Source organism: Cloeon dipterum, chromosome X (assembly GCF_949628265.1).
Source record: "Cloeon dipterum chromosome X, ieCloDipt1.1, whole genome shotgun sequence".
Lineage (NCBI taxonomy): Eukaryota > Metazoa > Arthropoda > Insecta > Ephemeroptera > Baetidae > Cloeon > Cloeon dipterum.
Genome location: NC_088790.1, coordinates 29,247,347 through 29,260,247, shown reverse-complemented (window position 1 = coordinate 29,260,247; position 12,901 = coordinate 29,247,347). Strand labels below are relative to the sequence as shown.

Below are 12,901 nucleotides of genomic sequence, written 5' to 3'. Positions count from 1 at the left end.
TTTTCAGCACACGTCTAAATAAATAGTTCTAGATGCAGAATGCACAACAGCAGAGGATTGAGTCTGAAATCGCAGTGTTTAAAAATAAATTAATTTACGAAAGTATATGGTGGCGCCATCTATTAGCGGCTTCGAACAATAAGGGCTTATACCCAACTGGTGAACTAGCTCAAAGGACCACTTTCTAAATCCCAGTACAATGCAAATATTCTAACTCTTGGTCTGTCAAGCAAAATTTAATTTCAACTAGCTCATCAATTTAAAATCTAAAACGAGGTTTTCATGTGGCAGAGACAATTTTTCCTCTTTATTCCGAGAAAGAATTTAATTTAAATTTTTGCGCCCATTGTTGAGCCATTATTATTCCAACACTCGTTGTGAGACGTTACAAAAAATCGTCGCTTTCACTTCTACAGTAATTTTTGATCCAAATAAACCATAGTAAAAAAACAAATTTAAAAGAGATGAATTTCTGTTTCCAGGTTCGTAGCCGTCTCGCCGACCCTGAGGGACCTTGAGCGCTCGTCCAACAAAAGGCTGAATTTTATTAGCTAATCTATTATTTGTTCAGAAAACTTGACTTTCATCGCTGTATTTTAGAAATAAAATTTGAGACTTTGAAACAAAGATTTAAAATTTTTATTTGCCATTGTACATATAAACATCATTATACATATGATTCAACACAAAATGTACACAGTTATTTACATCATCCTGAAATTCGTAGCAGCAGCAGCAGTTCAAAAATACACAAATCCATTTTCCTGCTACTTGAGTGTGAGTAATAATAATTATTTCACGCAGTTGGAACTTTATTACCCTGATTGAATAGCTTTTTGTCGCTCCGTTGGCAGTAAAAACAGATATAACACGGAGAAAGTGAGTGAGAAAGAGAGAGAGAGACACGTCAAAAAATGCTGTGAGCAGCAGTTTATTTATTATTTTAAAAGCATCGAGGTTAAAATCCCATCTCTTATTTTTATTTTTTTATATCACACACTGAGAAGGAGAATTGTTGGTTATAATAATTTAATTCTCGGAAAAGAAAAAATAAATTTTTGGCCTCCATCAATGAGTTTTGTACATTGATATATATATGTATGTATGTTTAAGAATTATTATTAATCCTATGTTTATCCACGCAAGCACGCAAACATGAAATTTGTATTCGGATCGACGACATTCAATATTAATCCACGCACACACATACTGAATTCCTGCATTGTGTTTTGTGAGACTTTTCTTAATACTTGTTGTGTGTTGAGCAATGAAAGAAAGGCGAGAAAACAAAAATAGATTCATTATTTATATTTTTTGTCAATGGTTTTGATGCGGAATAGCGTGTGTTTTGAATGGAGGGTTCAAAGCGTACAACTTCCCCCATTTTTTGTAGTGGTTAAGCGAATTTGCCAAAGAAACGCAATAATAAATTAGAGAGAGAGTCGAGCTCACAGCTCTAAATCAATAATTATATAGATTTACATTTTATTCAACGCTCTCTACATTTATTAGTTTTAATTCTGCGCGGTTCCGACTTATTGATATGCAATAAAACACATCTTGAAATGCACGTAGATTTACAATTGGAACGAAAGTGAGAGTTTCTTGCTCCGACTGAGAGAAGATAGAGGAGGAGAACATGTAGTAAGTTATCTGCTGGCTTATTTTTTATATTTGGCAACACGCTGCTTCGTTTCTCGCCCGTCTTAAAAGAGATCTGTGCTGTCGAGATCATTCCAATCTTTGGCCTTGAGTATTTTTTACCGTCAACTGCAAGCAAACAATCAGGTTATCAGTTTACAAAAAAAGGAGATGGGGTATGCAATGCGTTTGTCATTGTTGTGGAGAAAATTGCCTAACTTCTATTTCTGCAGGCGAAATTGACACGCCCAAGGACCGCAATGAATGCTAAACTTTTGCATCAAACGCATTTAACATAGATTTGCATTAAATTAAAGAAAATATTTAATAATCTATGGTAAATTTATTTTTAGAGTAATTATTAATTTTTAATTTGCTAAATAAGTGGTCTGTAAAAATGTAATGTTATATTTCAAAGTGAAAAATGACTCGCCAACCCTTACACAACAAAATTTGGGTGTATTTTTGGATAATACAAACAAAAGTCCATAGAAAATAAAAATTTATCTCAAGAACGAACTACAAATTCAGCTTATATTAAATACAAAATTTTCATAGAATTTAATTTGGATAAATTATGGAGCTAAAAAACAACCTGAACTGTTTCTTGATAAATGTTAAAATTAATGCTTTATTGCACATCTTCCCTACCCTATTTTTATATTATTTCTCTTCCTACAGGTTCAGAAATCACATTATGTGAAAAATAGAAATTTGAATTACCTGGACTAAATATTTTAAACCGCGTTTTCATGGGAGAAGTAAGAGGCTGCATTGAGAGAGGTGTCATGACCCACTGTCCTGGGCGATGTTCTCACCTGAAATTTAAAAATTAAAATAAATCAAGACTTTAATTCAACTTCCAGAAATTATTTAATTTTTGGACCCGAACATGACCCTCAGAGGCAAACGGCGCTGATTCTGGTACCAATCGACGCCTTTTAATAAAGCACGTCTGCCCGTGTGTGATTATTAAAAATCGGACCATTTTTTGAATTTTTAGGAATTTATTTTAGCCGAATTTTCGAGAAAGTCGCAATTTTCAATGACATTCACAGGCCGGTTCTCCAGTCCAGGACAAAAATTAAAAAAGGGAGCTCAATCAACGTGAAATTTATCTGGGATTATTTCAAGATCAAATACGAGCCGATCCGATCAAAATGCTTGGAAGAGATGGATTTTGAATTTTGTGTAAAACGTGATATTCGCACTTTCTCCATAAGGTTTACATGGGAAATCGAAAATTCACGCGATTTTTTTCCAAACGGAGAAAACTTGAATGGTTTTACCGATTCATCACACGCGCAGGACTGCGTCCGGTCTGAAAACTGTTTTTTAGATTTTTCGCGCCCATAGAAAAATTAAAATCAATTTTTTCGGCGCAATGTTCACGGACGAAAATAGTTTTATTTTTGTTGAAATTCGGCTGTTCATCCAATCATCAACCACGACCCCTCATCAAAAAGGTTTTGAACAGGGCTTCTATTTTCAGCATCCTAATTACCTTTTTCAGGGTATCCCGCGACCTGAGATCCGCTACCAATGCTTTTTTCAGTAATTTTTTTCAGATACTCGGCGACAATTTTTAATCCTTGCCTTTTATCATCCTTCCTCAGGTCACGCGACCTGAGATCGTGCCCTGGACTGTTTTTTTTGTAGTTTTGCCTGCGCCGTCGCTTATATTTGAGTCTTTTTGGTCAATTTTATCCTCGACGGAAAGTAACCTGAAGGGCTGGGGCGCGTAGGGGTGGCCCAAAGGGCCCAAGGGATGCAAGCCACTTTTTGGGTATAACATTTTTAACAAATTGAATTGTTTTCTCGAGAGAAAGAGAAGAAAAACAATTATGACGCACTAGCAATGCGTTGGAGGATGCCGGATTGCTCCCATTGGTGGCCGTCCCTGGCGAGACGCGCAACTGTCCTGGCTGTCCGTTGTTGAGGTTGCAGACGAAGGTGGTCATGGTGACGTCGCTGGCACAGCTCTCCCTCTTGTGGTAGCGGCTGCCGCGCCCGCTGGTCGGCTGGTGGTACAGACTGGCAAACAGAAACCACCGGCACGAGGTGAGCAGCGAGAGCGCTGGTGTCGAGTCAGGGTCAGGTCGGGTCACGTCAGGGTCACACTACACGCCCTTAATTACACGGCTAGTGAAAAATCACACACGCAACACGTCAAGGAGAGGAGTAGTGCCAGGCATTTATATTACACAAACAGAGGATTAGTTTCGTTTGTTGTTGTTGTTGTTTTATAATGAGAAATCACAGTATTTTTTGCGGTTAGTTATGAACACAAACAGTTTTTGGTTAGAGAAAGAGTATGAAGTTGTATAATTATATGTATTTACAAGGTTTTTACAACAGCTGCTAGGTCTAAAGGAAATATCAGGTATTTTTTTATTCATCATCCTTGGAAAATAGATTAAATTTAAAATAACCTGATTAGGAAAATATTTTCGGCTTATCAGAATTAATAAAATGACTGTAAAGTTAAAATTAATTAAATTTAGAAAATATGAAATAGCAAAAAAGTGGTTCTTAAACGTGACAATTAATATAGAATAAAAAATTGGTGCTGTGCCTTTTCCAGCGGGGTCCAGATGTGCGATAAAATTGGTTCCCACTGCGCAGATCCAAGATGGCGTCTGAATTTTAGGAACAAAAAGCTCTCTTTGGATTTCCGTACGAGTGACAAGAGTTTGTTTTTACGATCCAAAAGACACAATTAGTTAAGAGTAATGCAAATTATGCGTCACAATCTTTTCGCGCATTTTCACTTGACCGTTTTTTCGCGCCATACTCCACCGGACGCCATATCTGCGCGTTGCACGAATCTGGCCCCCACTGCTTTTTCCTTTTTTTTTTTTAAAGAAGATCGAGAGGTCAAGGTTGAAAAAACGTGTTTTTTGCGCCCTGTTAATCGGGAGTTTTTAAAAATAGGGCAATTTTTGTGCAGAATACAAGCTAATTTGGTCTAAATTGAATCGAAAAGAATTTATTTTCACGTTTGGAATACATGATCCAGTGTTGGTAACCACCCCCTGCCCCCAGGGGATGGAATTTATTAATTAAATTAACTAGCAGTTTGCACTGAGCGTTCTTGGGTGTCATTTCAATGCTTTTTTACCACGAGAAACTAAATTCTTGAGTTGAATTTGGGCCATAGATGACAAATTTCGTAAAAAAATTAACCATAAATAAGGAATAAAATGTTTAATTACCACCGCGCTTGTTAATTTGTCAAAATTTCATTTAGAGACTTCAGAAAAAAATTAACTGCTGAGCATAAATTTTAATTTCCAATAATTCGAATTTTTTCCAATTTTTAGTTCATTATCGCTAAGTCTTTTACAAAATTACTTATTTTTTACTGTCAAAAAGAGTTCTGAATTGATCCAATCAGGAAATGAGTTTTGAATACCCCAGCTGATATTTCCTTTCACAAAGCAAAAGAGAAACGAGAGAAGAGGCAATTAGAGACGAAGAGACTGCTGGTACAAAAAGCTCTACGTAATTAGCTATGTACAAGTACAGGAAAAAAGAAGATCAGGTGAGTGACATAATTAGCATAGAAAGACAAGTGTGTGAGTGTGTGTATAGCATAGATGTGCGTTCTAAAAGAGTAATAAGTGTTTTGTGTTTGAACAACCGAATGAGTATAGCGATGAGAGCAGAGATTATTGATCACCGCGCGCGCTGTGACCCCTTGATGACTACGGGGCAAAAACACCGCCGTGTCATGAGAGTGCGCAGCTTCGAAACAAAACATTTGCATTGTTCTCCACCGTACAGAGTGGATGCGAAGTATCTGTTCAAAGGGTTAAGCAGGAAAAGAGCTCTATGCGCACTCTGGATCGCCCGAAAAATGTTATACTTACTCTCAAAAGCAAAGATTCTTTAATAAAAAAATAAATAAAATAGGTCTCAAACTATTTAAAAAAATTAATAAATAAAAAATTAATACAACAAAATCAAATTCACTGAGTTTTACAAAGAGCTTAAGTTTTCGTTCCAGTTTAGAACAAAAATTTATTATAAAAAATGCATTATTTTAATTACAAATAATATTTTTGCCAAGTACCCAATTGTGTTTAGATTTTAAAAGCACGCAGGCTCTTCTAGATGAGTCATTTTTGTATAATTTTAAGATTTTTTTAAATATGAAGAGAAATTTAATTAATAGTTCACAATTTCCTGGAGAGTTACGTAGGTTTTCATATGATTTTAACTATTTATCTATAACGTTGTTATTAATTAATTGGCTGGAGACTGGATTTGACAAGCAAGTAAATAATAAAAGGGGTTTCCACATTTACAATTTCGATTATTAATTATATATAAATTTGTATGTTAAACATGTCAATACATCTAAAATTTATAATTAATTTGAATGATGTACAATTGCATTAATAGGAGAAAATAATTAAAAATTGACAAAATATCTTCTATAAAATACTTATTAAAAGTATTATTAAAATTATTTATATTCAGGTTTTTAAATTAAGTGTTAAATTTTAATTCTTTTTATCTTCTTAAGGTGACATGAAAACAAAGATTTAGTAAAAAAATTGCATATCAAGTTAAACAAAACAAAGATTTGCTTGTAATATTGTTAAGTCTGTAAAAACGAATGGACTTTGAGATGCATGATAATTTAAATCCTGCGTAAAAGAAGAATTGATTAATTTATAAAATAATTTATAGGCTTGACTTTTAAACTCTTTTTTAAATTAAAAATAAAATTCTGTTGAATTTTCGAAGGAGCACTGATTTTAAAGATCGTCTTCGACGGAGTTTCTGAGCCCACCAATCGATTCTTGAGGGTCGAATTAGGTAAAATTGATATTTTTCCGACCAAAACGTGCGGCGTGACGTGCGAACCTTTTTTCCCGCCAAAACAATATGAATGCGAGAAGTGCGCATGCGTGAGAGCTGGTTTGAGCACTCAGAGAGACGAATAACTTATTTGTCAGATCCAGCCAGCTCTGACGCATGCGCACTTCTCACATTCATATTGTTTTGGCGGGGAAAAAATGTTCGCAGGTCGCGCTGAATTTTTTGGTGGGTAAAAATATCCATTTTACCTAATTCGACCCTCAGGAATCGATTGGTGTGCTCAGGAACCTCGTCAAAGACATTCTTTAATCATAATACGGATATGAATTTCGAAGAAATGATGATAGCAAGCTTTTTTCTAGCTGTCCAAATCTGTGAAGGTGGTGGTGACGAGCGCTGCTTGCAAGTACGTTTTTTTTAAGAAGCGGCACGCTAGAAAAAGTGTACCTTTGGTGTTTCTGGCCCTGTCAAGAGGACTCTGTAATTATTTAATCCAGCGGACGAAAGAGAGACAGATTTGGGACTACAAGTCGGCATCGGCGTCGCTGCTTGAGCGGTGCTGCGTTATGCTAGAAATTTAGGATCACACACAGTCCACGTTATACACAAAATGATTATCTAAAGTCTAAGCTAAATGATGGGAAACAAACATTGTTTGTTAATATCCAGCACACCGTGAGAGACGAAAAAGCAATTGACGCACAAGTTTGAAAAAGGGGCGGAAGATGAAATTCCGTCCCTTTTCTTGACAATGCAGCACACAGCAGTGCGTAATTGATTTTTAATAATGGTTTTAAAGGATAGATCAAAATTGGAAATTTGCTTAAAGCGTGGAATGGAAAGAATAATGCATTTTAAAAAATTCTTTTCAAAGAATTAATGTATTTTCGCATTTGTAGCTTTGTTTGCAGCCATAATTAAAATTAATAATAAATCATTTTTGTGGTTTGGGATATTAACTTTCTTAAAGTTCAGTGTTTTTTAATTAATTATCACATTAAAATTAATACAATTCTCGTCAAAATTGTCTTTGTGACATTTTTCTGAAATTATCCAAGGTTTTGATTTAATTTGTAATTTAAAAGTATCGATTTTAGACTACAGTTAACAACTTTAAAACCTTTAATAAGTGCTATATAAATAAAATTCAAATTAAGTTGTATTAATAATTAAAAAAACCTAAATAATTTTAATAACTATCTATATAATTATTAATTTTTTCAGAGTTGAAGTAAAATTTTCAGTGCTTATTTCTTTCCAAATCCTTTAAAGCGTTTTTTTGCTGGTTTTTGCAATCACGCCAAAAAAGTGCAGTAGAATGCTGTCAGAGGCAGTGCTGTGTGTCTGATTGTGATGCTGATTAAGATGCAAAAAAGGTTAATGTGGGCCGGCATGCGAGGCAAAAAGCATCAGTAAGCACTCAAGCAAGCGGGGAACACCTCGGCGCCACCAGCGACTCTAATGATCTTTGTTCGCCACCGGGTGCGCGTAATGGTTATTTTTTTTATTAATCTCTAGGACCTCGCGAACCAACTTCGCTCACCGCCGCACGTTTGTGAAATATGGAAATAATTGTAATGTGATTCTTGCCATCGACGTTGAGTGGTCTCAGATCTTTTGAATAAAGTTCAAACAGAGAATGCTTACAAGAAAATTAGTAGCTTTTTTTAAGATAACAAAAAAATATTTACAACTTTTGTCACCTCTAAAACATTAAAATAAATAAAAATATCTCTTATATAGTTTATGTGTTTATAGAATATATTTTATTATTTTTGAACATTCAGAGTTTTTAAGCAGTGCAGAAGATGCCATAAATTTTTTTAAGTTAAATTTAGCCTTATAGATGAAGTATTATTTAAATTTGCACCCATTCATGACTACGAATAATGTAATAAATAATCAAAATTTAATGAGTGCCTATAAATAGGTTGTGATTTTATATTTATTAATTATTTTTATTTTCTATTTCTGATAGTACTAGAAAAGAAATATTGTCATCTCCAAGAATTATCTGATTTTGTTTATTTTTACGTCATTTCAGTAAATCTCAACAGGGTGGAGAGTTGTGATTACTTTTTTATTCCAAAATGAACACATAAAATCAAAGAAAAATTTATTTTCTGTTCAAAAGATAGACTTTCACACCCCAAAAATTAGCTTGGGTAGTGTTTTGCTTAAAAAAGTGTAATTTCGAGCATAAAATCCTGAATCAAAAGTTCCCAAAGGCCTTTGGTAAGCTTGTAATTTTATTTTAAGAAATTGAGACTTTTCATATCTTAATTTTTTTAGATTTTAGTTAGAAACGAGAACAAACAGACCTTACCCTAAATTTGTTTCTATTTTAAGCTAAGTGAAAATGTTTTCACTAGCATGCCTAATTGTATAAAATGCATTTTTTAAATTTACAAGTTTAAAAATTTAAAAAAGAATTTCAAGACCCCCTGAAATCAATTTTTCACAAGTTCCAATCGGTGTTAGCGGTACGAAAGAGGTGGGAAAAATATTTCTTCCGGTCGAAAAACGTTTTTTGGCGTGAAAGCAGAGGCGCTAAGTAAAACGCACGTTGTTTTGGCGCGCAAAACGTTCGAATCTTTTGGTCGCTACTGCGCATGCGTCTCCCCTCTGACGTCACAGCCATGCTTCGGGCTTGGAATTGGCAGCTGAGAGGGCTGTGACGTCAGAAGGGTGGCGCCTGCGCAGTAGCGACAAACATATTCAAACGTTTTGCGCGCCAAAGCAACGTGCGTTTTGCTTTGCGCCTCTGCTCGAATGTCACAAATCATTTTTTGATCGGGAAAATTATTTACTGCACCTATTTCGATCCTTAGGAATCGATTGGAACGTATGAAAATGCAGTTTCAAAGGGTTTTTCAATTATTGGTTTAAATTGTTTCAAATATTTCATACATTTTATTGAATTTAGCTAATTTTTTTACCCAAGAAAAAAATTGAACTTTAACTTTTATAATTTTTTGTAATCGTAATTTCATTTTTTTATATAAATTTAATGCCAGAGCTGAGTTCGGGATAAATTGTAATAATCATTGAGGTTCATCTCGCTTTGAATGTACTTTAGTTATTTCAAATACATTTTTTCTTTTACAAATACTTTTTTCTTTAAGAGGTTTTAAAATATGATTTTTCTGGAATAACAGAAAAAAAATACCTGAGACCAGTCAAGCGGTTACGATGCGAGAGTGAGTCAGTCGAGAAAGAGTGAGTCAAAATATTATTATTATTTGCGTGTGTGAGAGAGAAAGTGAATTGGCTTTTGTGCGTGCGAATATGCGTCCCGGGTTGCAGTGGAGTCGCGCCGGTTGCCGGACAGCGATCGAGCATGCAGGGGCCGCCTCTGGAGGAGCTTACCGGATGCTTTCCGTGCGGGACTTTGGGGACCAATCTTTGCTGAAGTACCTCCGAGCGGCTCCTGTGCCGTTGATCGACCTGGCCGTCTGCCAGCGCTGCCAGTGGTGCCTCAGGGTGTTCTGCACCTCCGTGTTCAGGAAGCAGTAGAACAGGGACACGGTGAAGCCCTGCAACACACACACACATAAATATTATATATTTATCGACTCTGCTCGCGATATCTTAGAGAGAGAACCCACGCATTCTCTGCAAATCGGATCAGCGAGCGGCCTGCGGCCGCTTTTCGCCAACCTATTTTTGCACTTTGTGTGATTTTCTTTCAGCTTTTAGGATCTTATTTTACTATTTTCATTCCTCGTTGGATAATTTTCATACAAAAAATATTTTTGAGGTTTGATTTTATTTTAGCTCTCTCGAAAAATTTATTTCAGTTGGATTTTTTTAATAACAAAAATTTTCTCTATGGTATATAATTAATGCCTGATGCAATTTTAGAGTAAATTAGGGTTAAAATGGCATTTTTGACCGTTTTGACATGATCTGTATCTATTTTCTTAGGAGTTTACTTTGTTGAAGGCAAAAATCTGACTTTTGTTAACTCATATATTTTAAAATTGAATAAAGATGAACGACTGGACAGCTGTGATTTTTTAAATAGTCATTTATAAACTATTTTTTCCGGTTCTAGATCATTTCTGAGCCGATTTTGACGATTTTAGCCTTTGTTCGAAGCCGCCAACAGATGGCGCCACCATATACTTTTACAAAAAAATTAATTTTAAGGCACTTGCGCTGCTGGTTTCAGACTCAATCCTGCTGCTGTGCATTCTTCTCTTAATATTTTTTCTTTTGACGTGCTGAAAACCAAAATCGGCGAAGCCAATCAGGAAAAAGTATTTTTTGAAACATCAACGTTTCTGCGGCGAATGGCTGGACTGATTTCTGTTTTCAACAAGTCTAGAGAAATATTTCTAGAAACAAGATGCACAGCAGCAGGATTTAGTCTTTTTGTAGTGTTATTTATCTTAAAGTTTAATCTTTATTTTTTAACTTTAATTTATTATTAACACGTTAAATTTTGAGCATATCTGTAATTTTGTAAACAAGAAACAAGGACACTTAATCTTCTCTCGCATGTGAAAAAATCTGTTTTGACTGGAAAACTGATCAAAATAAATTTTAATCATTGGATTTTTGCCGATTTTGATACTGTTTTGACAGCTTTACTGTAGATGGTCTTCAGGAAGGCTCAAATTGTTTTAAATTGCATGATTCGTGCTAATTTGATAATCCCAGATTGATTGGAAGCTAAAAAACAAAAACAGTTGACCGTCTGAATTAACAGCCAAAGTTTTCAACCGGTGAAGTTCTAACATTTATTTTTTTCCTTCTTCAAACATAAATAATTTTTGCAAATGGAAATTATCTCTAAAATATTTAAAATTTGGAAAAAGTTCGACGCTGAAATAAAGAAGAATTAACTTTTTGCTCGGATTTTAAGCCGTTTTGCACATGGATATCGACTGTGCTAAGATGATTTTATTTAGAAGATTTTTATAAGGTTTAAATTGCATAAGTTGTGCTCATTTCAAGTGGAATGATACTGGGCAACAATTGAAAATTATTTGAATTGATGGATGCCATAAACAATTGACCGATAAACAATTTGTTCAACAATGTGCAATAATAAAAAAAGGACCTTCCTACATAAAAAATTCAAATTTTGCCAATTTTCTCCAAAATTTAGAGTGCTTGTAAACATTTTCTTGACATATTCAGATTCCTCTCGTCGAGATCTTGTCCAATTGTGTATGCCACTTATTGGGGAAACTCTTGGTTTTGAAATTAAATCGGATTTCAAGTAAGGAGACAGCCATTACCGTTTGAAAAGCACGCTAACTTTCCAGCCAATTTTCTCAAAAAATAACAATTTAGGCTTTAACTGAATCCTAAGGGACGAGTTTATGCATTGGCAACAAGCATTTTCAAGGCTTTTGAAGTATCATTCCTCTTTAATGTGGACCAACACTGGGCGACAATTGAAATTAATTTGAATTGTTGCAGGCAATAAACAAATTTGTTCTAAAATCTGCAACAGTATAAAAAACGGACCTTGCTGCAGTAAAAATTTAAATTTTCTCTAAAATATCCAGCGCCTGAGCTCATTTTCTTGGCAGATTTCGATTCCTCTCGTTGAGATCTTGTCCAATTGTGTATGCCACTTATTGGGCAAACTCTTGGTTTTGAAATTAAATCGGATTTCAAGTATGGAGACAGCCATTACCATTTGAAAAGCACGCTAACTTTCCAGCCAATTTTCTCAAAAAATTACAATTTAGGCTTCAACTGAATCCTAAGGGACGAGTTTATGCATTGCCAACAAGCATTTTCCAGGCTTTTCCAGTATCATTCCTCTTTAAGGGATAAATTTACAACCCTAATAATAAAACGGGTGATTTTGAATATTCACCAGACTTATAAAACTTCTATGTTTGAAAATTAGGAACTGCTCGATTTAAAAAGTGAAGAAGGCATTTTCTTGAAGCTTTTGTATGGAAAAATGTTGCGTATCTTTATTTAAAAAAGAAATTAGCAAGCAATCTCCATTTCCCGAGAAGCAATCCCTGTGGAAATCTGTGCAGGTGGCGCGCAATTCCACATTATTGCATCAGCAGAATGAGTTCCATTTGTAGTTAGCACTCTGGCAGAGTGAAACAAAAAATTAAATCCCCAAGCGCGCCGCGTTTAGAGTTTAGACAAAGCCTCATGCACAGACAGTCGTTTTTTTGTCTGCTCTGTTCATCTGTTGATAAAACGCCAGAGCACTGGTGAAAAAGTGCAAAAATATCGCGTCACAGATAAAATCCGACCGCATTGCCGGTGTGTCACCGTCACCGCGCGCGGCCCACTATTATTTTGCATGCATCATGTGCCGCTGCCGCGCGTGCGGCGGCGGATTTTCCGGATGATTTACAGCACGAAATAAATTCACGCACTTGATCGCGGTGTGACGGCTGGATTGCGCGTTTAATCCAAGCGCGTCAAGAAAATCAGCAGCTCG

General features: G+C 35.3%; 1 protein-coding gene across 7 annotated transcripts in view; it reads right to left on the bottom strand.

Moving 5' to 3' along the window:
- Positions 1-616: 616 nt before the first annotated feature.
- LOC135946215 (diuretic hormone receptor-like) overlaps positions 617-12,901 on the bottom strand; it is a 160,380-nt gene continuing 148,095 nt past the window's right edge. For 3 of the 7 annotated variants that reach the window (XM_065494334.1, XM_065494337.1, XM_065494335.1), the window contains 4 exons: positions 9,841-10,007; positions 3,495-3,675; positions 2,365-2,459; positions 617-1,770 (listed from right to left, as the gene is read on the bottom strand). In XM_065494334.1, coding sequence (XP_065350406.1) covers positions 2,379-2,459; positions 3,495-3,675; positions 9,841-10,007 — 429 coding nt within the window. In that variant the 3' untranslated portion in view covers positions 617-1,770; positions 2,365-2,378. Of the gene's footprint in view, positions 1,771-2,364; positions 2,460-3,494; positions 3,784-6,918; positions 7,041-9,840; positions 10,008-12,901 lie in introns of those variants that run through there. The other 4 variants (XM_065494336.1, XR_010575498.1, XM_065494339.1 and 1 more) reach the window with 4 other exon arrangements.